A 27193-nucleotide genomic window follows, 5' to 3' on the forward strand; every position below is an offset into this window, starting at 1 on the left:
TACTAACATCTGGGGACTAGTGCCAAAATTGGGAGAGCTGTCTCACAGGCTACTCAAGCAACAGCCTGACATAATCATCCTCACAGAACCATATCTTACAGATAATGTCCCAGACACCACCATCACCATCCCTGGGTATGCCCTGTTCCACTGGCAGAACAGACTCAGCAGAGGTGGCAGCACAGTGGTTATAGTCGAGAGGGAGTTGCCCTGGGAGTCCTCAACACCGACTTCGGATCCCATGAAGTCTCATGGCATCAGGTGAAACATGGGCAAGGAAACCTCCTGTTGACTACCACGTGCCGCCCTCCCTCAGCTGATGAATCAGTGCCCCTCCATGTTGAACACCACTTGGAGGAAGCGCTGAAGGTGGCAAGGGTGCAGAATAGACACTGGGCGGGGACTTCAATGTTCATCACCAATAATGGCTCAGTAGCACCACTACTGACCAAGCTGGCTGAGTCCTAAAGGACATGGCTGTTACACTGTGTCTGCAGCAGGTGGTGAGGGAACTAACAAGAGGGAAAAACATACTTGACCTTATCCTTGCCAACCTGCCTGCCACAGATGCATCTGATCATGACACTATCGGTAGGAGTGACCACCGCACAGTCGTTGTGGAGACAAAGTCCTGTCTTCACATTAAGGATAATCTCTATTGGGGATACCCTCCATCATGTTGTGTGACACTACAACCGTGCTAAATGGGATAGATTTCAAACAGATCTAGCAACTCAAGACTGGGCATCCATGAGGCACTGTGGACCATCAGCAGCAGCAGAATTATACTGAAACACAATCTGTAACCTCATGGCCTGACATATCCCCCACTCTACCATTACCATCAAGCCAGGGGATAAACCCTGGTTCAATGAGGAGTGCAAGAGAGCATGCCAAGAGCAGCACTAGGCACACCTAAAAATGAGGTATCAACCTGGTGAAGCTATAACACAGGACTACTTGTGTGCCAAACAGCATAAGCAGCAAGTGATAGACAGAGCTAAGTGATCCCACAACCAACAGATCAGATCTAAGCTCTGCAGTCAGCCACATCCAGTCATGAATGGCGGTGGACAGTTAAATAACTCACTGGAGGAGGAGGCTCCACAAATATTCCCATCCTCAATGATGGGTGAACCCAGTGCATCAGTGCAAAAGTTAAGGTATTTGCTACAATCTTCAGCCAGAAGTGCCAAGTGGATGATCCATCCTGGTCCCTGGAGGTCTGCAGCACCACAGACACCAGTCTTCAGCCTATTCAATTCACTCTATGTGATGTCAAGAAATGGCTGAAGGCACTGGATGATGCAAAGTCTATGGGCCCTGCCAATATTCCGGCAATAAACTTGTGCTCTAGAACTTGCCGCGCCCCTAGCCAAGCTGTTCCAGAACAGCTACAACACTGGCATCTATCAGGCTATATGGAAAATTGCCCAGGTATGTCCTGTACACAAAAAGCAGGACAAATCCAACCTGGCCAATTACCGTCCCATCAGTCTACTCTCGATCATCAGTAAAGTAATGGAAGGGGTCATTAACAATGCTATCAAGTGTCACTTGCTTAGCAATAACCTTCTCACTGGCACCCAGTTTGGGTTCCGGCAGGGCCACTCAGCTCCTCACCTCATTACAGCCTTGATTCATGGACCAAAGAGCTGAACTCCCGAGGTGAGGTGAGAGTGACTACCCTTAATATCAAGGCCACATTTGACAAGTGTGGCATCAAGTAGCCTAGCAAAACTGGCGTTAGTGGGAATCGGGGGGAAAACCCTCCACTGGTTGGAGTCATACCTAGCACAAAGGAAGATGGTTGTGGTTGTTGGAGGTCAGTCATCTCAGCTTCAGGACATCACTGCAGGAGTTCCTCAAGGTAGTGTCCTTGGCCGAACCATCTTCAGCTAAATCATCAATCACCTCCCTGCCATCATAAGGTCAGAAGTGGGGATGTTCGCTGATGATTGCAAAATGTTCAGCATCATTCGCGACTCCTCAGATACTGAAGCAGTCCTTGTCCAAATGCAACAAGACCTAGACAATATCCAGGCTTGGGCTGACAAGTGGCAAGTAATCTGAGTGCCACATAAATGCCAGGCAATGACCATCTTCAACAAGAGAGAATCTAACCATCGTCATTTGAGGTTCAATGGAATTACCATTACTGAATCCCCCGCTATCAACATCCTGGGGGTTACCATTGACTAGAAACTGAACTGGACTAGCCATATAAACACTGTGGCTACAAGAACAGGTCAGAGGCCAGGAATCTTGCGGCTAGTAACTCACCTCCTGACTCCCCAGAGCTGTCCATCATCAATAAGCCACAAGTCAGGAATATGATGGAATACCCTCCACTTGCCTGGATGAGTGCAGCTCCCACAACATTCAAAAAACTTGACACCATCCAGGACAAAGCAGCCACTTGACTGGCACCCCATCCACAAACATTCACTCTCTCCACCACTCACGCACAGTGGCAGCAGTGTGTACCATCTACAGCATACACTGCAGGAATTCACCAAGGCCACTTAGACAGCACATTCCAAACCCACGGCCACTACCATCTACAAGGGCAGCAGAGAGATGGGAACACCACCACCTGGAAGCTCCACTGCAAGTCGAAGGGCGGGCCTGATCAGCGCCCCTGATCGGAGGTACAGTGCCATTTTATGTGGGCGGGCCCAGTATGACGTCCACGCAGAAGTGCTATACGCTTCTTGTGTGGGCGTGGGGGGAATTGCAAAATTGAGAGTGCGCTCTTTCGTGCATGCGCACGAAAGAACACATTCATCTCCCTGAGGCTAAGTGCAGCCTCAGGGAGCTCGGCTCAAAATGTTCAAAACCTAAAAACAGAGAAGTAAAATTTCCCTAACATGTCCTCACTCATGTGACAAGGTCACATGAGTTGGGACATGTCCATAATTTTAACAAAAACTTTATTAAGATTTTTAAAAAGCTACGTGAAACCTCTTCCCGCCCGTGCATGAGGCTTCATGCTTTTTCTAGTTCATGCCGAGGCTCCTGGCATTCCCGCCAACCTTAAGGTTGGACGGGCAGGTCCTTTAATTACATAATTGACTCTGCCAATGGCCTCAATTGGCTATTGACAGGTTGGCAGGCACACAGCTGATTTTGCTGCGCCCCCGCCTTCCTGAAAATTTAAATGTGGCACGGTGACGTCGGGAGTTCCCCCCGACATCACCGCACGTCATTTTACGCATCGGCGAGCAGACCCCACCCCCACTCGCTGATGATTAAAATCCTGCCCCAAGTCACTCACCACCCTGACTTGGAAATTTATCGCCGCTCCTTCACTATCGCTGGGTCAACATCCTGGAATTCCCTCCTTAATATCACTGTGGATGTACATACACCACATGGACTGCAGCGGTTCAAGAAGGCATCTCACCATCACATTCTCAAGGGTATTGAGGGATGGGCAATAAATGCTGGCTCCGCTAGCGAAGCCCACTTCCCGTGGATGAATAAAAAAAAACATTAAAATAAAACAAGTATCACATTCCACCATTATTTATAATTGCTGTAATCAAAAAGTCAGAATTAATGCAAACAGAAAGTTAAAATGATACTAAACTTTGTATGTGCTTATATTCTAAAAATTGTTGACACCATCTGTACCTTTCAGTTTATGAGGTGAATATCGAACACATCTGGAGCTTGAGAGAGTAGCTACAATTGATTTTATTCTAAATGCCAGCAGCAAACATGTTGAGAAAATTGTCATGGGATTGTTAGCATTGTACGGCAGCTTTCTAGTCAGTTTTGCTCCTCAGGCTACTGTTGCTATGAATTGTCAAAGACCCACCGATTTATCATATTGATGTAATACTAAATTTGCAGCCAGGTCAGAAATTACACCATCTAGTTGAAATTTGATTTTGCTTTTAGTTGAAAATACATTTAGGATTGGCAGCTAATTGTATAATTTTGTTGTTCAGTGAACCAAGCAATATTTTGAGTGAAGCCATGTAGAACTTTGAACCATAAATGTGTGAAAAATTGCTAAGCATAATAGTGTTTGTCTTGTTATAAAATGAATTGTGTGCATCATAAACAAAGCACATTTTCCAAACAAAAAGCAAGTCACCATTGGTGTTGTATTGTAAATTTTCAATTGACTCTGGTTTCTTTCCCTATTAATGACACAGATACTCAACTGCCTGAAATCAAACCACTATCTTTTTCTTTGGAATAGAATGTTGCCAGAAGACTAGGATGTTAGATGGACAGAAAAAGGTTATCTAAGAGAAGTAACATTATTGATTCTTGGAGATTTCACAATAGAGATGATAATACATAAATGATCCTGATCTGTCCTTTAATTTCTCAATTTCACATTTCTTGGTTCTTGTTCCTGGCATCTTGAAATTTGATTATCACCTCATTTGTGACTCGGTGTTTCAATCTAATATCCCATGAAGACTAATTGTTCTTATTCTTTGCAAGCACTTCACTCCATGCCTGTTTCATACCAGAATTTATGTACTGAATTTCTACACATAGCACTCCAGGTGTCAGAATTCTTTCTTCCCTAGCAGACAGCTTATCCAGATGGCTAGGTTCATAGTGGAAAATAGAAATGGCGTCTTGTCACTGCATCACTTGTATTACGTGCAGTGGCATTCTGAATGGCAAAGGCTCTTGAGAGCAATGCATTATCAACTCTGCTTAACTCTGGAGACAAAATTATATTCCTAAACAAATGCAGGTCCTGAGGTTGCATCACAATGTGAATTGCAATGGCCAATTTGCTAGTAAACTCTTATTGGCATGAAATGTTTGTGTAGCTAGGGGGGAAGATTTACATTCAAGATGCTTTTGAGACCCTTGACATCTCAGAATGCCACTATGCAAGTGTCACACTGAAGAAGCGGCAATTCTGCTTTCCACTGTGAACCCAGCCAACCCATGCAGTTTGTATTTCATCCTGCACAAATTCTTATACTTTTTCTTTTCTTTCTCTTTCACTTTTCATGTTTTCATGCTCATATATACATACACTCTTACACAAACACACTTACACTGCTTAATTAAAACCAGCAACATTCAGCAGGTCGGGCAGCAACTGTAGAGAGAGACACAGGCTGGAATTTTCTGTCCCCTTTGGCGTTGGGCATCATGGCGGGCATGAGCGGATAATATGGTGAGAAGGCCAAAAATTGTTTCACACCATTGTGAAACCAATTTGCAATTGTCTGCTCCACCTGTTGATGGTGAGTCACGTTTCCTGCCACCACATGTCAGGAACGTCATTTTAATATATCTAATTATACGTCTTGCTCGCCAGAATCATCCCTCCACATCAAATTTGCTGCCCACTTTGGCGGGACAGCACGCTGGCCCAAAAAACGTCTTGACAAGTGTGACATGCAGAAGTTGGGACTTAGCGTTAGGGCCTTGCTAATATTGCAAACATCTGAGGAGCTGAAGACGCTGGAGCGCTACAGTTGCCAGACCGTGGAGGAACATGTGCATCCATACTGTGTGGATTTTCATGGACATGGATCCTCCACGAAGCAGCTTGTGCAAGGTGGGAGGTCTCCGTTGATGTCTGGGGTCTGCTTTGGGACATCAGGGTCTTGGCCATGAGCTGCAATGGTTGATTGTCTAAAGGTGGGGGAGAGGAAGGTCCAGCTGTGAGTGGGAGAGGAAGGTGTACTCGCAGGGGTTGGTGGCGGGGTGGGAGGGCAAGGTCTAGGTTTGACTGGGAGAGGAGGATGTACCGGGGGCAGGTGGGAATGAGGTTGGGAGAGAGGGTATGAAGGTGATGGGGGTGTGAGGTTGGGGCGGGGGAAAAAAGGTGTTGGGGGAGTGAGCTTAGCAGGTGGGGGGGGGGTGGGAATGAAGGTGTTGGGGGGTTAGGTTGGGAGGGGGGAATGAAGGTATTGAGGGGTGAGGTGGGGAGAGGGGAACGGTGTCAGGGGGCTGAGGTCAGGGGAAATGAAGGTGTTGGAGGGATGAAGTGGGGAGGGGGGAACAAAGGCGATGAGGGGGTGAGGTGGGGATGAGAGGAACAAAGGTGTCAGGGGAGGTGAGGTTGGGGGGGGGGAGGGAGTACGGGTGGAGGACTGATTAATGGTGGAGAATGGGCAACTGGGGAGGTAGGTGTAAGCTGGGAAGTAGTTTGGAGGTGGGGGGAAGGAGTCCAGGAGGTTGGAGGGAGTAAGAGATAGGGTATGTCCAGGTGATCGTACAAGGGAGGGGTCTGTGGAGGCAATGACTGCCTCCTGGGGAGCGAACTGAGGGTGCGCGTGATAAAAGGGAATGGTGAATATGAGAGAGGGCAGATGGAGCCGGTAGGGTGGGAGGGAGAGTGTGGCGACGGTATTGGTGGGAGGGATGGTGAGGGTCGGGGTTGTCATGCAGGGGGAGAACTCATAAAGCCTATAAATGTAGCTGAAAGACATCATTACACATTTCTCAGTGAAAGTAAATATATTTTTAGATTATTAAGTGACAAGATGTGTTCACCTGTGCAATCACTTGTGATCAGAAACTCTTACCTTTTCCAGGCCTACCACTTCTTCTAGATGCTGCCCTGACACCTACAGTAGGGGTGGTGACAGCCCTGTTGCCTTCGATCACTTTGGCGTGGGTCCTCTGGAGAGCCGAAGCTGGCTTGATTTGGCTGTCCTCCTGTAGGCCAGCTGCTCCATCTGCGGTGACAGAGAACTCGGTTGAGGGGGTCACAGGCAAAGGGGATTTGGAGTGGGAGGACAGCTTCTGAGATTCCTGAGTGTATGACCCAGGGGTGTCCAGCTGCCTCACCTCTTCCATTTGGGTGCCCAAGGGCCCCAGCCTGACTCCTTGAGGAGAAGGAGCTCCTGGAGAGACATCGAAGTGCACCATTTCCCCCTCGAGTTGCGACTGCAGAACTCAACCATGGCTCCCATGTTGGAGTTCAGATCTGCGTGCACCTCCACATTCTGCTGGACCAAGGTCTGCATGGCATCCACCATCCTCCCCATGGAGATCTCCATACACGCACATGTAGGTACCACTTCAGAGAGCAGGTGGACACACTCCTCCAACTCAAGTGCCAGTCTGTTGAGGGCTTCCAACAGCTTTGCGTGATTTTCCTCCGCCTTCTGCTGACTCTCCAGGATGAAGGCCGAATCCAGAGGCTCGTCATCTGACTCAGACCTCACAGATGCCTCTTCCCCCCATAGTCCTCTGAGTACTGGGGAGCACGGCTGAACCTGCTTCCTCCTGCTGTGGACACATGTCCGTGCGGTGACCACCAGATTGTGAACCTGAGCCTGCTCTAGATCTAAGTCCCATAGGTGTGTGTATCTGCACTGGTGGAGGACGTGGGTAAGCGCTGTGGCGAGTCTTTTAGGCTGCTTATTTCCAGCTCTTCAATGGAGGATGTGCCTTCTTGGCTGGAGGTGAGGATCTGTTGGAGCTGAGGAACTGGCTGGCTGAGGGTATTGGTCACTGAACCAAAGTTGAGATGATTAGTACATGACAGCAGAGTCAAAAGCAGGAGAGAGAGCAGTCACAATTGTGTTGAGAAATGGACAATGTGGTGTAGGGTCCTCATGTGGGTGCTCACTGCCAACTTCACCATCACAGAAGGCATGGTCCACGCCCTCACTAGTCAGCGCATTGGCATGCTCCTCAAAGTGAGTGAAGGGTCTAATCTGGGCCTGATTGGGGACCTTTCCCTGCTATTGTCAGCTAGCTTCTCCTGCATAAAAGCAGATGGAAAGAGTGTGAGCAGGATGCATGGTACTGCATGGAATATTTGTGTGGTGAGCGGAGCCATGGACAGGATGAGGGTGCAAGCTCCAGAGGATATGAGTCTGATGGAGATGTGAGGGTGTGTGTGAGATTTTGTGGTGTTGTCCCTTGAGGTGTGAGATCACTGTGGATGTGTGATGGGTTTGTGAGAGTGTGAGTTGAGTGTGATGAGAAGAGTGACTTACCCTGGCAGAACAGATGAGAGATTCATTCTCTTCCTGCACTGGATGTCAGTCCTCTTTTGTATGGCATTGGTGCTGACCACTGCTGCCACTGCCTCCCATGCTGGATTGGCAACCTTGCTTGCTGGTCTTCACCCAGAGTGGGGTTAGAGGATATTGTGGTGCGTGCCACTGCATCCAGCAGGCACTCAAGAGAGGGTTTGCTAAAAATGGGGACAGCATGATTCCTCTCTTTGGTAGTCATCAGTTCCCTGCAGCTTCCTATCCCTTGAAGAGTGCTAGCTCTGTGCAGGGGCTGCCGTTAAATATGGTGCCCAGTTTACTGAAGGCCTGAGGTGACAGCAGGGCAGGCAAATTTCAACGACCTGGCATGTTTCCCAGGATTGAATTATTAATGAGGTGGGACATGCCAGGAATGGGATGATACAGCATGAAAACCTGCCATTGCGGTCGGTGGGTAAAATGTCCTTTTCCCGCCCACTACCAAACCTGGTGCAAATTTGGGACAATTCTGCCCGCAGACTTAATGTTTCAAGTCCAATATCACTCTTCTTTGGAACTTCACTTACACTTCATCCAAGAATAGCAAAATTAATTATTTTTGCCACAGAACTGGTTTAATTAAATCCCAGACAACTGTCAGTGATAAGTACTGAATAAGAAAACAGCCTGGAATATTACATTTACCTGATCCTTAAAGTAAAATCAGTTAAGAAGGTTAAGAGGGTGTAATTCAAGATCATCTCCAAAGTACAATGTGAGGGAATTTTCTTTATCTGCAAAGTTGTTTTTTAAAAAGCGCCTTATCCAAAACAATGGCAGAAGCAGAATCCATAGTGACCTTTAAAATGCAAGTAGGGAAATATTTGAAAAAAAGAAGCTGGAGAGAAAACTGCGGGAGATGAAGGAGAGGATAGTATTTTTGGATGGTTGTCTTCACATTGTTATGCGGTAAACTTTCCTGAACAAACAACAGTTAAACTCTAATTGAACAGAGCCAGCATTTACCTGAATAAATTAGATTTTATGACCTTTGGAGGAGGTTAGCAGCCAAATAACCCCTTGTGCATCACTTGACTTTAACCGTCTTGTCCAATTCATCATCTTATGTATGAGGAACAATTCCATGGGAAATCTGTTAATATATGTATTATGCATTTAATACCTGGACCATGTTTTTTATTGAAAATGTATTGCAAGCACTTATGCGGCATGATAGGCAGTTTCAGTGTTAAAGACATCACACTGCATGACATACAATAGTTGATATTTATAGCGAATGTATCACCATGGGATTATGCAATCTGTCTATTTGCTGGTTACTGTGTTCCCACAAGTCACTCAAAATGTTTTTTTTTATTCACTTCTTTTGCCACAGTATCTAAAATTTCTAATCTCCAAAATAAGGTTTATACAAGGTAAAGATTATTAAAAATCTAGAACCGTGACTCCATGCACTGAATTTGGATTGTGCTGCATACTGTATTATTCAGGATACATCAGAACCATTCTATCAGCTGTACTGTCAAGATAGTTCTTATTACCTCCTGTCATTTTTGGGAAGTTGCTTTTCTTCAAGTAATAAGAGAAAAAAAAGTTTAAAGGTTTACTGGAGTTTTGCCTTCTGTGAACTTCAAAAAATTTACTAAACTGGGGAAGTTGGGGCAGGTGGCAAAGTGCAGAAAGGGATCAGAGAGAGACTTTGGGGGTTAGAGATTTGTCCCAGGCAGTACAAAATAAAGTTCAGTGTTGACCACGGACACCTGTGAAAGTAAAACTTTTAATTTCTAACATGTGAGAAAAGAAAAAGACTTTCATTTATATGGTACATTTCATAACCACTGCGCACCTTAAAGTGCTGTATCTCCAATGGAGTACTATTAAAGTGTAGTTACTGTTGTAATGTAGGGAATATGGCAGCCAATTTGCAAACTTCCACAAACAGCTATGTGATGTTGATGAAAAATAAATATTGACCAGGACACTGGGGATAACTCCTCTGCTGTTCTTCGAAATAGGTGCCATGAGATCTTTTACATTCCTTAGGTGGTTATCTCCACCTATCACTGGCCCTCTATCCAGCTCTGCTCATCCCACCACCCCCTTAAACCAGCCTATATTTCACCTCTCTTCTATTATTACTTAGTTCTGTTGAAGGGTCATTCGGACTCGAAACGTTAACTCCTCTCTGTAGATGCTGCCAGACCCGCTGAGTTTTTCCAAGTATTTTTATTTTTGTTTTGGATTTCCAGCATCCGCAGTTTTTTACTTTTATCTTTTACATTCGCCTGAGCAGGAACATGTATCCTCAATAATGCATTGGAGTGCCAGACTTAATTTTTGTGCTCAAGCCCTGAATTTGGGCTTAAATCCAGAAACTTGTGATTCAGAGGTGAGAGTGCTACCAACTGAGCCATGGCAGAACAGAGAGATGTTTCTTAAGTTTAATCTCTCGACCAATAAAGGTACTTTCATTAATGTAAATACAATCGGCGGGGGGTTGGGAGTGGGGGAGGAGGCTGCACACGTTTGTGGTGGTTGTTAGAAGGTAAAAGAGTAGGATGTAAGTTGGGTGGGCTTTCACTGCTGTCACACCTGAGGGTAATGGCATTGGGGGTGGATAGTGAATGGTGAATTAAGGATGGGGTGAGTGACTGAGCAAGGGGAATGCAGGTTACATGCATAGTTCATTAGGGAAAAGCTGGGTTTAAGGTAGGACAGAGGCACTGAAATATGCCGTGAACAGGTGAAAGGTATGAAACGTGATGTGAGATAGCGGGTTGGTGTGTGATTCGAGAAGAACATGGGAAGGAGCTACTGAAGACTACATTTTCTGCTCATTCCCCACTCCAGATGAACGCTGTAGCCAATGGTGGCTGCTTTCCCACTACACCATCGACTACCTCCAACATTAATGAGGGGAGAGAGAAAATTAGAAGACAGAAAACTAATTGAAGGGAAGAGAAGCAGCAACAAAACAGAAAAGAGTCAGAGCAGAAGAGAAGAGATGGAGAGCAACAGCAACAAGAAAACATCAAAGACATGTACAGGTGTTATATTCACAGACTAACCACATGCATAGCCATAGGAGATGAGCTCGTATAAATATTGTACCTAATGCCTGTACATGATACTCCACATGTCACATAAAACAACATTTTTTGGTTAAGAAAAGAAAACTGGTGATTGACCTGAGCCCTGAAGTTTAAAATCAATTTGCTGACCTTTAGTTCTCTTCAAGAATCTACAAGCAACTAGTTAGCTGGATTGCCTCAGGGAATGACTGACATTTAAAGGGACAGGTGAGGCCAGCATTCAAGTGTCATAGCTGGACTCCAATCCCCAGGCTACTTGGCAAGTGATGCAGTAGCCGATCTGTTAATGCAATACACTGTTTTCAGACCTTATATACAAATTATGTTGGCAATGGTTTTTAACACAAGTTAATTGTGATACTTTATATCCCATTTCCCAATGCAGCGAGTGCCAAATGTTAGTCTTTTAAGAGAACGTATATTCTATTGAGCTTCTTCATAACCCTAAATGCTATAAATGAAGAGTGCTCTCTCTGCCTCTCATTGACCCTATTTATGTTATCAACCTGCTGATTAAATGCTGACTAGGAGTGTGATTTGTGACATTATTTGACTGCATAGATAGAGTTTCTGACACATTCAGACATAGTTAAGGCTTCTGCTTCAATAAACAGTAATCATCTCTTTAACGCTTCCCCATTCCAGTTTTCCTTTTGACAATAGACTGTAATTTCTCATTTTTAAAGTTATATTATTGATGGCTCCCTGTTGAATCCTGTGCCCTTGCTTTGCTCGGGCTAAAGGGTGTTGCACGCTCTGTTCAGGATGATCGCATTGGTATTGAGACAGAGAACATTAGGAGGTTGTTCTTGGAATAAACGCATGCTGTTTATTTACAATCTAACTCTACAGCTATACTTATGTGTTCACAACGTAAAATCTCTGTCTTCACTCCTCAGTGACTAACCCAAGGCTCTCCCACGTAGAGGTGCTACTCTGCTATTGGACAATAACATCATGTGACCTTACATTACAATACTTGAAGGTACATTATGTCTCAAGTTACTACATCCCTTCCCCTTTCCTGAAAAATACATTTTACAACTTTTCAATACATCAAGGCATTTACGCAGTTCAATTATTTACAAAGTCAGTCTCTCTGTGGGCTTCCTCAAACGTGTAGAACATCTCAACTCTACAGCTACTGAAGTTTGCTTTGGAGTCCCTCTTATTGAAGTCATCTGAATTTCAAGTTCTACAGCTGGGTACTTGTAAATTGTTTCTTCGACTCTTTCAGGTACAGTTGACCCTTCAAATACATTTGTACTTGGTTGAGTTCTTTCCATAGGAACTGTTGATTCAGTCTCGAGTGCTGTTGGAATCAGTTCTGGATATTTGGCTTCTCCACTTCATATGTGATCCACACGTCTTCTTATTATTTGATCTTCAACTTTTACATGATAGGAAAGAAGTCCCGTTACAGCACTTATTTCAGCGAACAACCATTCTGGCCCTTCTCTAAAATTTTTCACAAATACATTCTCTCCTGCATGAAATATTCCATCCCAACTGTGACAATCATGTCCCACTTTCTGATTTTTACCTGCCTTCTTTCTACCTCCCCCTTTCAAATTTGGCATAGTTAGGCTCAGTCTTGAACAGAGAGGGCATTTCATTAACCATTCAGGTATGACACCTGTTGCCAAGTGAGGAGTGGTCCGATAATGGAATATAAATCATGCTAATTTAGTCACTGTCGAATCTCCAGACAATTTCTTTATACCGGATTTAAACGTCTGACCTGCTCTCTCAGCAATTTCATTGGAAGAACGCTGGTATGGAGGTGTTTTCACATGAGCAATACTATTGAGGCTTGTAAATCGGTTAAATTCAGCACCTGTGAATACTGTTCTATTATCTGATACTAGCACTTCAGGTAATCCGTTTATAGCAAAGCTATGTTGTAGCTTGTCTATTATCGCTGAAGATTTGGGTGACCTTACATCATTTCTATCCATTCATTTTGAATGTGTGCCTATTATAAGGAGAAACATTGTTCCCATAAAAGATTCCACATAATCGATGTGTACCCGGACCCCTGGTCTTTTTGGCCATTCCTAGGTATGTAATGGGGCTGTTGCAGGTAATTTTGGTACTTGTTGACATTGCATACAACTTTTTACTAAGTTTTCTATCTCTCCATCCATTGCCAGCCATCGCATGTAACTATGTGCTATTGCCTTCGTTTTAGAAATTCCAGGGTGTGAACTGTGAAACTCAGATAACAGTGGTTTTCATCCTTTTTGGAGGAACATTTACACAAGCTCCCAGCAATAAAATACTTTCTTGGCTGGCTAACTTGTATTTTCTCTGGAAATACGGTTTCATTTCATTTGATACTTGTGTTTTTGACCAACCAGAAAGAACTTGATTTCACACTTTGGATAAGACTGGGTCTTGGTTTGTCCCATCTTTAATTTGTTTGGTACATATCAATGATGAGTCCAGGAAGTTTAATAACAAGACATATTCCTGAGGAATTGGAACATCCTCATCATTTACCTTCAAGGGTAAACGACTGTGTGCATCTGCATTTGCAATTTGAATTCCAGGTCACTGAATAAGAGTATACTCATATGCTGCCAAGATCAGTGCCCATCTTTGTACTTTGCTGAGGCTACAGGGGGCCTTGTCTTCACCGAATATTCCTAATAATGGCTTGTGATCCATTATTATGATAGTAAAGTGACGACCTTGCACATGTTACTGAAACTTTTTAACACGAAAGTGATTGCCAGGCCTTCTTTTTCAATTTGAGAGTACTTTTTCTCTGTAGTACTAAGTGTTCTTGACACATAACCTACAGGTCGTTCTGATCCATCATGCATTCAAAGAGAAAGCACCACTCCTACTCCATAAGCTGATGCATCACATGTTAATATCAATTTTTTCTTTGGATCAAAATGTAGTGGAAGTGTAGATGACTGTAACAATTTTTAAATTTTTGTGAAAGCTTCTTCTTGTGTGTTTCCCATGACCATCTCTGATTTGTCTTAACAGACACCATTATATTGTTTATTTATGTCGATAGATTAGGCAAGACGTGTCCGTAATAGTTACTCATCCCCAAAATGGTTTCAATTCAGATGTATTCTTTGGTTCTGGGGTTTCTTTAATGGCTTTCACTTTTTCTTCAACTGGATGTAGGCCTTGTGAATCAACCTTGTGACCTAGGTAAGTTACCTCTTTTGCCTGGAATGTGCACTTTCCCTTTCTCAACCCCACTCCAGCCTGTGAAAAACATTTCAGAACTTTCTCCAGGTTCATCAAATGGTCTTTTTCTGTGAGTCCAATCACGAGAGTGTCGTCAAGATAAACTACAACATGGGGCAAGCCCCGTAACGAGCTTTCCATGGTTCTGTGGAATATAGCACAAGTAGAAGATACCCAAATGGTAAACAGGTGTATTGGTACAATCCCTCGTGTATTTATGGTGGCGAACTTCCGGGATGCCTGCTCTAATTCTAATTGCTGGTAAACATGACTCAAATTTAACTTCTTGTAAGCCTTTCCACCTGCAAATTTAGTGTATAAATCTTCAATTTTAGGTATGGGGTGTCTATCCAATTTTGTAACTTGATTGACTGTTAATTTATAGTCCCTGCATATTCTAATGCTTCGGTCAGGTTTGAGAACAGATACAATTGGAGCTGTCCACTCTGAAAATTGTACTGGTTTTCTAATCTGTTTAGTTCTGCTTCTGCCTTATCCCGCATTGCATAAGGTACTGGTCTTGCCTTCATGATTCTTGGTGTTGCCTTGGGATCTACATGAATTTTTGCCTGTAGCCCTTCAATTTTTCCAAGTTCTTCCTTGAAAAACTGAGGAATATTTCTGTATTAACTCTGAAAGTCCATAGTTCTTAGTTGGAAGATTCCAATTTAATTTCTTTCAGGCAGTTTCGTCCGAGGAGACTAGGTCCCTCACCTGCTACTACCATCAAGGGTAATCTCTCTGTTTGACCTTTGTAGTTTACTGAGACTTTACATACACCCTTGACTTCTATGCTTTCTCCTGTACAGGTCTTTAATTTTTTTCAACGGTTTCTTCTAAATTCAGTTTACCTTCTCCCTGATTCAAGTTTCAAAAAGTGTGCCCTCCGATCACCGTAGTAGCTGCACTAGTATCAGCCTCCAGTCTGATAGGTTTCTCATTCACTCTCATCATTACACAGGCTCCATTCTTCCTACCTTTCAATTATATAGTGAATAGATATCAGCATCTGTTAGTTCAGACTTTTCAACGATGTTTATCTCATTGGGTTTTTGCCTTTGTCTGACAGTCTGCCTGATTCTATCTTTACAGTTTCTTATGAGGTGTCCATATTGATGGCAGAAGAAACATTCTTTAGGGGGCTGTCTACTTCCATTTTCGTTAGTAAGATGCCAAGCTTTTGCTGCTGAGATCTCCTTTTTAATTGGTCCGTCAGTGGGGGTTGCTTCCTGCTTCAGAACAAAGCTCTGCACTTTTGAGCTCTTTTTATTTGAAGCTTCCTGCCCAACATGAAGGACGGCACCATTTTGCGCTCCTCGAATGGCTTCTGAGTCTCGCACTGCACTTTCCATTGCAATAGCGATTTCCGATGCCTTCAGAAAATCGAGATTTGTTTCTGCCAACAATGTCCTCTGGATCACCTTTTCGTTTATACCGCATATCATTGATTGAAGTCCGTAACTCGCAGTATTTAGTTAATTGCTTCAGACTTGCAACATAAGAAGCAACAATTCCCACCCGCAGCTCTGACTCTTGAGTTGAATTTAAATCTTTGTGTGGTCACTGATGGCTTGGCTGATAACGATTTCTTGCGAGATTCACTAAATCATCAAAACCTTTGGAGTCTGGAGCACTGGGCGCCAACAGATTTCAAATTAATCCATAAGCCTTACTCCCACACGTGAACAGAAGGAGCGCATGCCTCTTCTCCCCCACAATGTCATTTGCCTGGAAGAAGAACGCCTTGCGTTCAACATAGTGAGACCAGTCGTCCGAGGTTGGATCGAATGGCTCTACTCTTCCAAATTGCGGCACCTCTGAGGGAATTAATTCGATGCGCAGAAGGAAATTTTCTTTAACTTACTACTGTGAGAGGTGCAGCCCGATTTCAGTTCTTCTGGTTTCCTTAATTTTTCACTCTCACTTTTTACCTCGTTTCTTCTGTGATTTTTTGTGCTTTATCTCTCGTTGCTATTTTTTTTGAATACAGTGCTGGTTTGCTGGGGCTAAAGGATCCGGGTTGCATGCTTTGTCCCGGGTGACCGGGTCAGTATAGAGACAGAGAACATAGGAGGTCGTTGTTAGAATAAACACATACTGTTTATTTACAGTCTAACTCCACAGCTATACTTATGTGTTCACAACATAAAAACTCTGTCTTCACTCCTCAGTGACTAACCCAACACTCTCCCACATAGAGGTAGCCCGTGCTACACTGAGCTATCATGAGACTGACAGATGTTTTTCTCCCCATTTTGATATGTGCATATGTGAACACTGAAAACTTAATATACGTAACTGACATATGCAACAACAACAGAAACACATATTTGTTATAACGTCTTTAATTTGATAAATGTGTCAAGGTGCTTCGCAGCAGCTTTATAAGCAAAAGTTGACACTGAGCCATAAAGGTGATATTCAGGCAGTTGGCCAAATTGATCAAAGAGATAGATTTTAAGGAGTATCTTAAAGGAGAAAACAGGGGGATAAAAGTTTAAGAGAAGGTTTAAGGCAGTTACAGCCGCCTTAGCTGAAGGCACTGCCACCAATGGTGGAGCAATTAAAGTAGATGATAGCCAAGAAGCCAGAATTAGAGGAGTGCAGAATGCCCAGTGGGCTGTGGGGCTGGAGGAGATTACAGACATATGAAGGGTCAAGGCCAAGAAAGGATTTGAAAACAAAGATGAGCAATTTAAAATTGAAACATTGCACAATTGGGAGCCAACATAAGTCAGTGAGCACAGAGTTAATGAATGAATTGGACTTGGTGCATGTAAGAACATGGGCAATAGAGTTTTGCTAACTTCAAGATTACAGATGGTACAATGTGGGAAGTCTTCCAGGAATGCATTGGAATAGTCAAGCCTAGATTTAACAATAGGATGGAGAAGTCTTCCTGTAACAGAAAAGCTGAGACAGGGATGGAGTGGATGATGTTATGGGCTAGAAATAGCTAGTCTTTATTAATTGTAAATCAATTGGTGGAGGGCATTAATTGGGGTTTTACTTGAGCACATATAAAGAGACACTCACTGAAACTGTGGGTTGTTGAGTTAGGAGGTGAAGAAGGTACACCCTCCAATCCTGCAACTACCACATAGGCCAGTTGAAGAGGAGAAGTTACACTCTCTAACCCCATAGAGACTCAGGCTTCCTTTAACAAGTTTTATTCAGGCATATGCAAAGGAGCCGCAATCATTCCTAAGAATGAAGACCCAGCTCCCAGATTGATCACATTTCATTACTTTTGTACTTTTCCTTATCATAGTACATTTGAATACATCCAATCAGTAACCAACACACCAGTCCCATGCTAACTCTATCCTATTGAGTACATAAACATGTGATTTTACTAACCAATTATTCTAAAGGCTATATAGATAATTATATTGCCCAATCAAAATGAAAACACGTACGCAAAGACCTTGGTTCTCACAACTCAAGACTGTGTTTCATCAAAGCCCCCTCTTTGTCCATTGTATGTCTTCCCATATCTAAGCTAAAATCATCTGCCCCTTCCCGATGTGAGAGGGGAGTACACTTAATCTAATTTATGTCCTACTTTTTGACTCTAATCTGACTCTCAAGTCTGTGTATCTGGTAATCTTCAACTTTTAATATGTTTAGCAGCCATGTCTGGAGATTTTAATGGTTTTTCAGTAAATTCTTACTGTATTCTCTTTAACGTTTTTAATTTCCCCCTAACAGGAGGTATATGCTTGCAATGTTTCGATGTAAATAAACTTAAGACTGAGTAAAGATTGGTTCAAATATCATCCTTCACTTTCTGCTGTATAACAGTCTTAGCAATGGCATAGATATGTGGTTCGAAGCTCAACTCAGGGTCAAATGTGACACCAAGATTGCAAACAATCTGGTTGAGCTTGGGATAGGGATGGCATCAGTAGATAGGGGACAGAGTTTGTAGCAGGGACCCAATGTTTAATTGGAGGAAACTTCTGTTTATCCAGTACTGGGTCTCTGACAAACAGTGTGATTGTTTAGCAACAGCGGAGAAGACACGAAAGGTGATGGTGAGGTTGAGCTGGGTGTCATCAGTCTACAAGTGAAAACTGACTATGCGTTCTTGGACGATGTGAAAGGGCAGGATGTGTTTGAGAAATAGGAGAGGGCCAAGGATAGATCGAGATTTGAGGGGAAAAAATGTTTGCACATGCACAGGCTTCACTTCAAATGAATGCATTAAAAAGCCAGAGCAACATGTCAAAATGCTGATTTCAGAGGCCTGCACCAACTTGATGAAAGAACTGAAGAAATGTTAATATTAATGTTGGTGCCAAACACTGCTTGTTGGAATGAATGAGATATTAAGATTACATTGAATATATCAATATATTTTCCAGGTATTCTTCATAATCAAATTAATTGGTTTGCATTTTTGCTATTTATTCTACGCTTTCCTTGTTTGTTGCTTCTTTATTCCTAACAATTTAAAGTAATTTAAATTTCATTGAGGATGGCAACATCCAAACATTAAAAAATCAAAGCAGCAATATGCTCGTTAATGACATCATATACATATCCTTTCTTTCTGTTCTTTCAGATGGGTATTAGAACTGGCCTGCAGTTTTGCTGAGTACTACAGTGCATATAGTTTAGAGCTCAGCTTACAGATAGGAAATGTGGTTCAACACTTTTTGATTAATTTTATTTCCCTTCAGATTATTTTTAATTGCAACTTTCAATTCTTGCCTTCATTTTGAAGTCTAATACTCTATTTTAATCCACTGAAAATTTGTCATCCTTTCTTCTCTTTTACTATGCTGTGCTGCCTCAATCTTTGTGACACTGAACTTTGACTCCAGATTGGCAGTTTGACGGTAAGATGGTGAATAATGAAGCTACGTATTCTTAAAATCTTTATAAGTTGCTGCTTGGCTAATCTTAATACTTTGCGTATTGTGACTAAGTTACGTCGTTAATGATTGTGTTCAATTAAAATTTGTGACATAAAGGATGGGGAAAGAGAACAGTCACAGAATATATCTAACTTTTTTCTAAATTGTGTTTTCCATTCGTTGTTTCTGTACGAGACTTGCATCAGTAAAAACACAATAAGACTTGTTTACGCCTTTAAGATTGTGCTAGTTGAAGCATCTAAGCTGTGGACTTTCTTGAAAGTACATTTGTATAATTTTTTTTGTTGCTACTGACAGATTGCAAGTTGGCAAGATCTGGCCCCCCAGCAACTATAGTAGCAATTGATGAAGAAAGTCGAAATGGTGAGTGACATGTTTGAACTTATTCATATCATTTGATTTTGACAATTTGCAGCAGAAAATAAACATTAAAGCAAAAATCCCGCATTGAAAATGATTGTTGATTTTGAATAAATTAAATTCAAATGTGTAAGTTGAACTTAATTTTGATGATTATGCATCAAGAGCTATGATTCGTGAGGCCAGAGTTTCTGTTTATGGTAACACCTGACAAATGATTAATATGTTTTTAAGACATCATTTGTCCACAATTTTAATTGAGGCATTAACCAAACATTAATTTTCAGCCTATAATGTTTCCAGGCCTATAGTGCAGTTGTCTTCTGTCATCTGACAAGGAAGTTAAACTAATGTGACATGCTTTGATATGTGTAAGGGTCACACTTAGAGAAGAAAATCATTCTTAAATATTATAGCAGGAATAGTTTGCATCTTTTGAATGAGTTCAGGTCACAGATCAGTCACTTGTTGCGTATATTGCATTCCAGTGAAGCCACAAAAATAACATGTATCTTGACAGAATCAGGGAAGGTGCCACAGACAAACCTAGGGGAAAAAAACATTTCCATGTTTATGTTTGTTCCTGAAACTTCAGTCACTTGCACACTAAAATTTAGAATTATCCAACCGTTTAAATTTAGCAATGCACACATACAGCAAAGTGTGAATGTAGTGTTAAAATATAGTGAGATGCTTTAGATCAAGTGCTGGAGACTATAATTTTTTTATCATATGATTGTGATTATTATTCTGAAATACTAAATCCTAGGGTTGAAAAATGTGATTAGTACTGAGTATTAGGGGAAATTAATTTAAATAAAACATTTGCTGGGCTGTGGGGAATGGGTAAGGAAATGGGGCTATTGGATTGCCCTTTCACATTAAGAGATTGCTTAAGTACAGTGACTGAATGTCTTCCTCCTGTGAAATAAGTTTCTATGAAAAAGAATTTACTTTTATATAGCAGAATGTTTGGCACAAGGTGTGCCAAAGTGCTTCATACCCAATTAATTAATTTTGAAGTGTTGCCACTGTTGTCATGTAGCAAAACATGGCAGCCAGTTTCCACACAAGGTCCCACAAACAGTGTGAGACAGGTGACCAGTTATTCTGCTTTTGGTGCTGTTAAATGTTGCCAGTAGAGAAAAAAAAATGGCGGAATATATCAATGGACTATTTTTGAATCTGTGTGAGCAGACAAATGGGGCCTTACATCTCATTTGAGAAACCATTCAGTACTCCTGCAATGCTTCACTGAAGTGTCAACTTAAAGTATGTGCTGAATTCTAGATTGGAGTTTGAACCCAGAACCTTCAATCATGAAGGTAGAGTGCCACCATTGAGCCATGGATAAAACCTAAATTATGTTTTAAGCTGTGTTGATTTTGCAGTAGTGCAAAACGCAGCAACTTGCTTAGAGTGCAAGGTTAATATCTATATCTTCAAATATACAGTTATCAATCACATTGCTGCTATCGACATAAGCCAATGTAATTTATAAACTCAATACAAACGTCTGTGTGACTGCATAGTGAAATTACATTAACATATTGATATTTTAAACAGTGGATGACCCTTGGGCTACGTACAATACATTTGGCCTTCTTGCCTGCAAGGTCTACCATTTCAGTTAAGCAATGAGCATTGGACTCTGGATGTTTGAAGCAATAAATGGCTCCCATGGGTGGAATAAATACCAAGACTGCCGGCAGACACATGCATTAGTGCACAGGAGACATATTTTACTGAGTGCACTTGAGGGCTGCTACACTTACTGCTATTAAGCGGCATTCGAGTTCTGAACATATGGGTTAATATACTACTTTCTGCTTAATTATCTTGTGGGACTGGATACTTTGTTGCAATTAATCGAGTTGCACAAATAAATAATTGTTGTTGAAATAAATGGCAGATTAGTTACAATTAACAATCTGTTTTAGTGCAAAGATTTCTGCATTTGATATGTTATTTTTAACTCAACCTGTAGACCAGTGCACAAAATGCTGAAGGAAGAAAACAATTACTGCCTTGCGTTTTGACTGCCCCACACCTGGCATAAACTAGGCTAGTGATTGGGGATGGGTGGGGCTAGTTTAAAAAAAATGAGGACAATATCTTATCCCCTCTGATCCCACTGCCCTCCTGTTGCATTCCAATATTAACTTGCTGTTTGGAGCGGGTGAGCAAGACACCTACAAGAAATAAGTGTGGTGCTGTTTAAATATGCAGATTGAGTCCCGATTTATGTGACAAGGATACAGTTTGCAATTTTAGCTGGGGGCCTCAGTAGGGGAGCAGTGTTGTGTATACTGCACCTGCCGCTATTCCTCCACTTTCAAAATCAGGTGCCTTCCTCATGCAACGAAGAACAGCTCATTGCAGTTGGAGAAGAACTTGAGTGCGAGGGGTATTGCCGTGGGCCACATGAGAATAATGACACATCTAGAACTATGAATGAGGTTCTGCTGAGGGAGTTTAAGGCACTAGTGTTCAAATAGTAAGCAGAAAATCAAACAGATCTGAAATTTAAATGTGTTGCTTAGAGTGGTGTAGGAAACAGTTGATTTGATTCATGGGGCACTGACATCAGTGTTGGGGAAACAGAGAGCTGTTCCTCTGGGACAGGCTCCATTTAAACTGGGCGAGGATCAATGCCCTGGTGAATCATATAACTAGCACTTTAGATGGGACTGAAAAGGTGGGAAGGGGGTATAGATGAGGGGGAGCATTATAAATTTAAAGAGAAAACTCATGGTAATAGAGCAGTATAGCTATTTAGGTAGAGATAAGTAGTGTTACAGGAAAAGCCAAATGAGGATTAAAAAAATCATATGGCTGGGTTGTGATGCACAATTAGTTTGCGTGAGTTCATAGCCATGTAGGCACCACACAAACTTTGTGCTGCCTGCTGCTTTAAATTATGACATGCAGCCCAGGACTAAGCACTTTACCGAGTAACTACATGCCTCAGAGGAGAGTCCCAATTTCATTTGAGGCTAGACTTTTTAAAAGTAGACTGCACTTCTTAAAGATGGTCTTTACTTCAATAAGTCAAGGTGAATCTTGGCTGCAGCAGGTGGAGGAACCGGTGAAAGAGGAATCTTTGAGCAGAAAAGAGAGTGGGTTGGTGCAACAGGCATGCTCCAAAATTCTCTAATGCTGCACTGGAAGCCTTGGTGTAGGTGGTGGACAGGAAAGAGGCCCTCTTCCCTCAGAGGGCCAGAAGGTCCTCCAGGCAAAAACTGCAAAGGGACTGGTGTAGCTAACTGTCAGGGTCAATGCCAGCGGTCCAACTCTGAGGACCTGAATGCAATGCTGCAAAAAGTGCAATGACCTCACATGAGTGACCAAAGTCAGTGAATGCATTTCCACATGTAATTTCCTACCAAATTAACCACTAGCCTCACACACTGCTGCATTCATCATACCCACTTCAGAATTACCAATACCCTCTACCAAGCATGACTTACACTGAACATTCATAATCTTACTCGCACAAGTGCTACATGCCTCACACCCACATTTCACAGCTTACACAAACTGCCAGCTTTTCAAATGGTGACAGGCAAATATGTTGCACCGCACTCACTGACATGGTTCCTTCTCCCTTGCAGGACAAGGTTTCCTATAATTGTAGGCAGCAGCAACTAACCGGTGGGGCACAGTCCTTACCACAATGGTGGTGACATTGCTCACCTTCATTGGAGCTGCCACAACTTAGTCTATGGGCAGCAGTGGGGCTGAAACTATAGAGGGTGATGATATATTCTTACCTAATCTATCTTCCCGCATCTCATTCCTCCCTCACTTCCGATATCCAGCTGCAGTTGATATAAATATGCGTCTTTTTGGGTGAATGATCAATTGGCCAAGCAACAGTGCAGGAACTTTGAATCCAAGAGGAACAAGAGACTGATGAAGAAGGAACACCATTATTTGATCTCACAATTGCAATCATCAGCTCAATAAACTGCATATTTTAAGAGGGTAGCATAGAGGTGGGATCTGCACATGGTGAGTCACTGGGCATGAGTGACCTGCAGCTATTGCAGGTGCTAGCTCTCCAGATGGTGAAGTCAAGCCTGAATTCTGCAGCAGAGGGCTCAGCTGAGAACCTTTTATGGGATGCCATACAGGAAAAGGTTGATGGGTATGCACAGAAATGTTTGGTGCATTAGCAGGCCTGCCAGAAAGCCTGATGTCACTGTCGAGGAGCACGATGGAGTCTGGCACCAAATTGGCATAGAACTTTGCGCAGACTGTAACCTTTCCTTTTGAGCATGAGAACACTTGCAGACCCACCCATGATTCAGCATCTGATGGTCTTAGCTTCCATTGTAGATGGATAGATAATTGGTTTATTGAAAAGTCATCATGGTAGCAGGTGCTTTATTGTGATGACAATACAAATAAAACAAATAATCATAGAAAATAGAAAATAGGAGCTGGAGTAGGTCATTCAGCCCTTCAAGCCTGCTCCATCATTCAATATGATCATGGCTGATCCTCTATCTCAACGTCCTATCCTGCACACCCCCCATACTCTTGATGCTTTGCAAGTCCAGAAATCTATTTCTTTCTTAAATATATTCAGTGACCTGGTCTCCACAGCCCTCTGTGGTAGAGAATTCCATAGGCTCACCACCCTCTGAGTGAAGAAGTTTCTCCTCATCTCAGTCCTAAATGGTCTACCCCATATCCTGAGACTGTGACTCCTTGTTCTAGACCCCCCAGCCAGAGGAAATATCATCCTTGCATCCAGTCTGTCCATCCCTGTCAGAATTTTATATGTTTCAATGAGATCTCCTCTCATTCTATAAACTCCAGTGAATACAGGTCTAGTCGGCCCATTCTCTCCTCATATGACAATTCTGCCATCCCAGGAATCAGTCTGGAGAACTTTCGCTGCACTCCCTCTGTGGCAAGTATATCCTCTCTTAGGTAAGGAGATCAAAACTGCACACAATACTCCAGGTGTGGTCTCACTAAGGCATGTACAGTACAGCAAGACACCCTTGCTCCTGTACTCAAGTCCTTTCGCATTGAAGGTCAACATACCATTTGCCTTCTTAACTGCTTGCTGCACCTATATGCTTGCTTTCAGTGATTGATGTACAAGGATACCCAGGTCCCTTTGACATCAACATTTTCCAATCTATCAGCATGTAAATAATACTCTTCCATTCTGTTTTTCCTACCAAAGTGAATGACTTCACACTTATCCACGTTATACTGCATCTGCCATATATTTGCCCACTCACTCAGCCTGTCTAAATCACCTTGAAGCCTCTTAATGCCCTCCTTATTACTCACATTCCCACCACGTTTTGCATCATCAGCAAACTTGGAAATATTATATTTGGCTGCCTCATCCAAATCATTGATATATATCATGAATAGTAGGGCCTAAGCACTGATCCCTGCAGTACCCCACTAGTCACTGACTGCCACTCCAAAAAATATATTCCTACCCTGCTTCCTGCCTGCTAACCAATTCTCAATCCATGCCAATATATTACTCCCAAATCCCATGTGCTTTGATTTTACACACTAGCCCCTTATGTGGGACTTTATCAAAAGCTTACTGAAAATCCAGATACATCACATCCACTAGTTCTCCCTTATCTATTCTGCTGGTCACATCCTCAAAAAACTCCAGTAGATTTGTCAAACATGATTTCCCTTTCATAAATCCATGTTGACTTTGTCTAATCCCGTTGATATTTTCTAAGTGTCCTGTTATCTCATCCTTTATAACAGACGCTGCTATTTTACCTGCCACTGATGTTAGGCTAACAGGTCTGTAATTCGCTTTTCACCCTCGCTCCTCTTTTAAATGTTGGGGTTACACTTACCACCCTCCAATCTGCTGGGATTGTTCCAGAATCTACAGAATTTTGGAAGATGACAATCAATGCATATATTAATTCCATGGCCACCTACTTTATTATTCTGTGATGTAAATTATCGGGCCCTGAGGATTTATCGCCTTTCAGTTGCATTAATTTCTGCAGCAGTATTGTTTTAGTAATATTAATTTCCTTCAATTCCTCATTCTCACTGGACACTTGGTTTCCCTAATATTTCTTGGAACTTATTTGCATCTTCCTTCGTGAAGACAGAACTAAAGTAGTTGTTTAATTGCTCTGCGATTTCCTTGTTCTCTATTATAAATTTTCCTGTTTCAGACTGTAAGGGACCTACATTTGTCTCCATTAATCTTTTACTTTTTACATACTTACAGAATCGTTTACAGTCTTTTATGTTCTGTGCAAGTTTACTATCATACTCCATTTTACCCCTCTTAGGGGAGGAAATGGCGTAGTGGGATTGTCGCTGGACTAGTAATCCAGGGAGCTAGGGTAATACTTTGGGGACCTGGAATCAAATCCTGCCACGGCAGATGGTGGAATTTGAACGTAATAAAAATCTGGAATTAAAAGACCAGTGATGACTATGAAACCATTGTTGATATTTGTAAAAGCCCATCTGGTTCATTAATGTCCTTTAGGGAAGGAAATCTGTTGTCCATACATGGTCTGGCCTACATGTGACTCCAGACCAGGTAAGGACAATAGATTTCCTGCATCAGGATTCTTAAATGCCCTCTGAAATGGTCTAGCAAGCCACTTAGTTGTAACAAACCATGACAATGACACAAAAAAGAATGAAACCAGATTGACTACCTGGCATCGACCTAGGCACCAGAAACGACAATGGCAATTTAAGCCTTGTTGACCCTCCAAAGTCCTCCTTACTAACATCTGGGGGCTAGTGCCAAAATTGGGAGAGCTGACTCACGACTAGTCAAGCAACAGCCTGACATAGTCATCTTCACTATGGAGAATCATACCTTAAAGAAAATGTCCCAGACACCCCCATCAACATCCCTGGGTATGTCCTGTGCCACCGGCAGAGGTGGCGGCACAGTCGTATACAATTAGGAGGGAGTTGCCCTGGGAGTCCTCAACATTGACTCCCAAGCCTATGAAGTCTCATGGCATCAGGTCAAACATGGGCAAGGAAACCTCCTGCTGATTACCTCATACCGCCCTCCCTCAGCTGATGAATCAGTGCTCCTGCATGTTGATATTGAACATCACATGAAGGAAGTACTGAGGGTGGCAAGGGTGCAGACTGTACTCTGGGTGGGGTACTTCAATGTCCATCACCAAGAGTGGCTCGGTAGCACCACTACTGACCGAGCTGGCCGAGTCCTAAATGATGTACTGCAAGACTGGGTCTGCGGCAGGTGGTGAGGGAACCAACAAGAGGGAAAAACATACTTGACCTCATCCTCACCAATCTACCTGCCGCAGATGCATCTGTCCATGACAGTATTAGTACGAGTGACCACCGCACTGTCATTGTGGAGACAAAGTCCTGCCTTCACATTGAGGATATGCTCCATCGTGTTGTTTGGCACTACCATTGTGCTAAATGGGATAGATTTCGAACAGATCCAGCAGCTCAAGGCTGGGCATCCATGAGGTGCTGTGGGCCATCAGCAGCAGCAGAATTGTACTCGAACACAATCTGTAACCTCATGTATCCCCCACTCTACCATTGCCATCAAGCCAGGGGATCAACCCTAGTTCAATGAAGATTGCAGGAAAGCATGCCAGGAGTAGCACCAGGCAAACCTAAAAATGAGGTGTCAACCTGGTGAAGCTATAAAACTGGACTACTTGCATGCCAA

At 42.7% G+C, this 27193-nt stretch overlaps 1 protein-coding gene across 1 annotated transcript in view; it reads left to right on the forward strand.

Moving 5' to 3' along the window:
- Positions 1–27193, forward strand: part of pcdh15b (protocadherin-related 15b) — a 1048074-nt gene that overhangs the window by 180567 nt on the left and 840314 nt on the right. The window contains exons 4-5 of the mRNA XM_041210329.1: positions 19081–19095; positions 19432–19497. Coding sequence (XP_041066263.1) covers positions 19081–19095; positions 19432–19497 — 81 coding nt within the window. The remainder of the gene's footprint in view (positions 1–19080; positions 19096–19431; positions 19498–27193) is intronic.

This window comes from Carcharodon carcharias, chromosome 17, assembly GCF_017639515.1.
Source record: "Carcharodon carcharias isolate sCarCar2 chromosome 17, sCarCar2.pri, whole genome shotgun sequence".
Lineage (NCBI taxonomy): Eukaryota > Metazoa > Chordata > Chondrichthyes > Lamniformes > Lamnidae > Carcharodon > Carcharodon carcharias.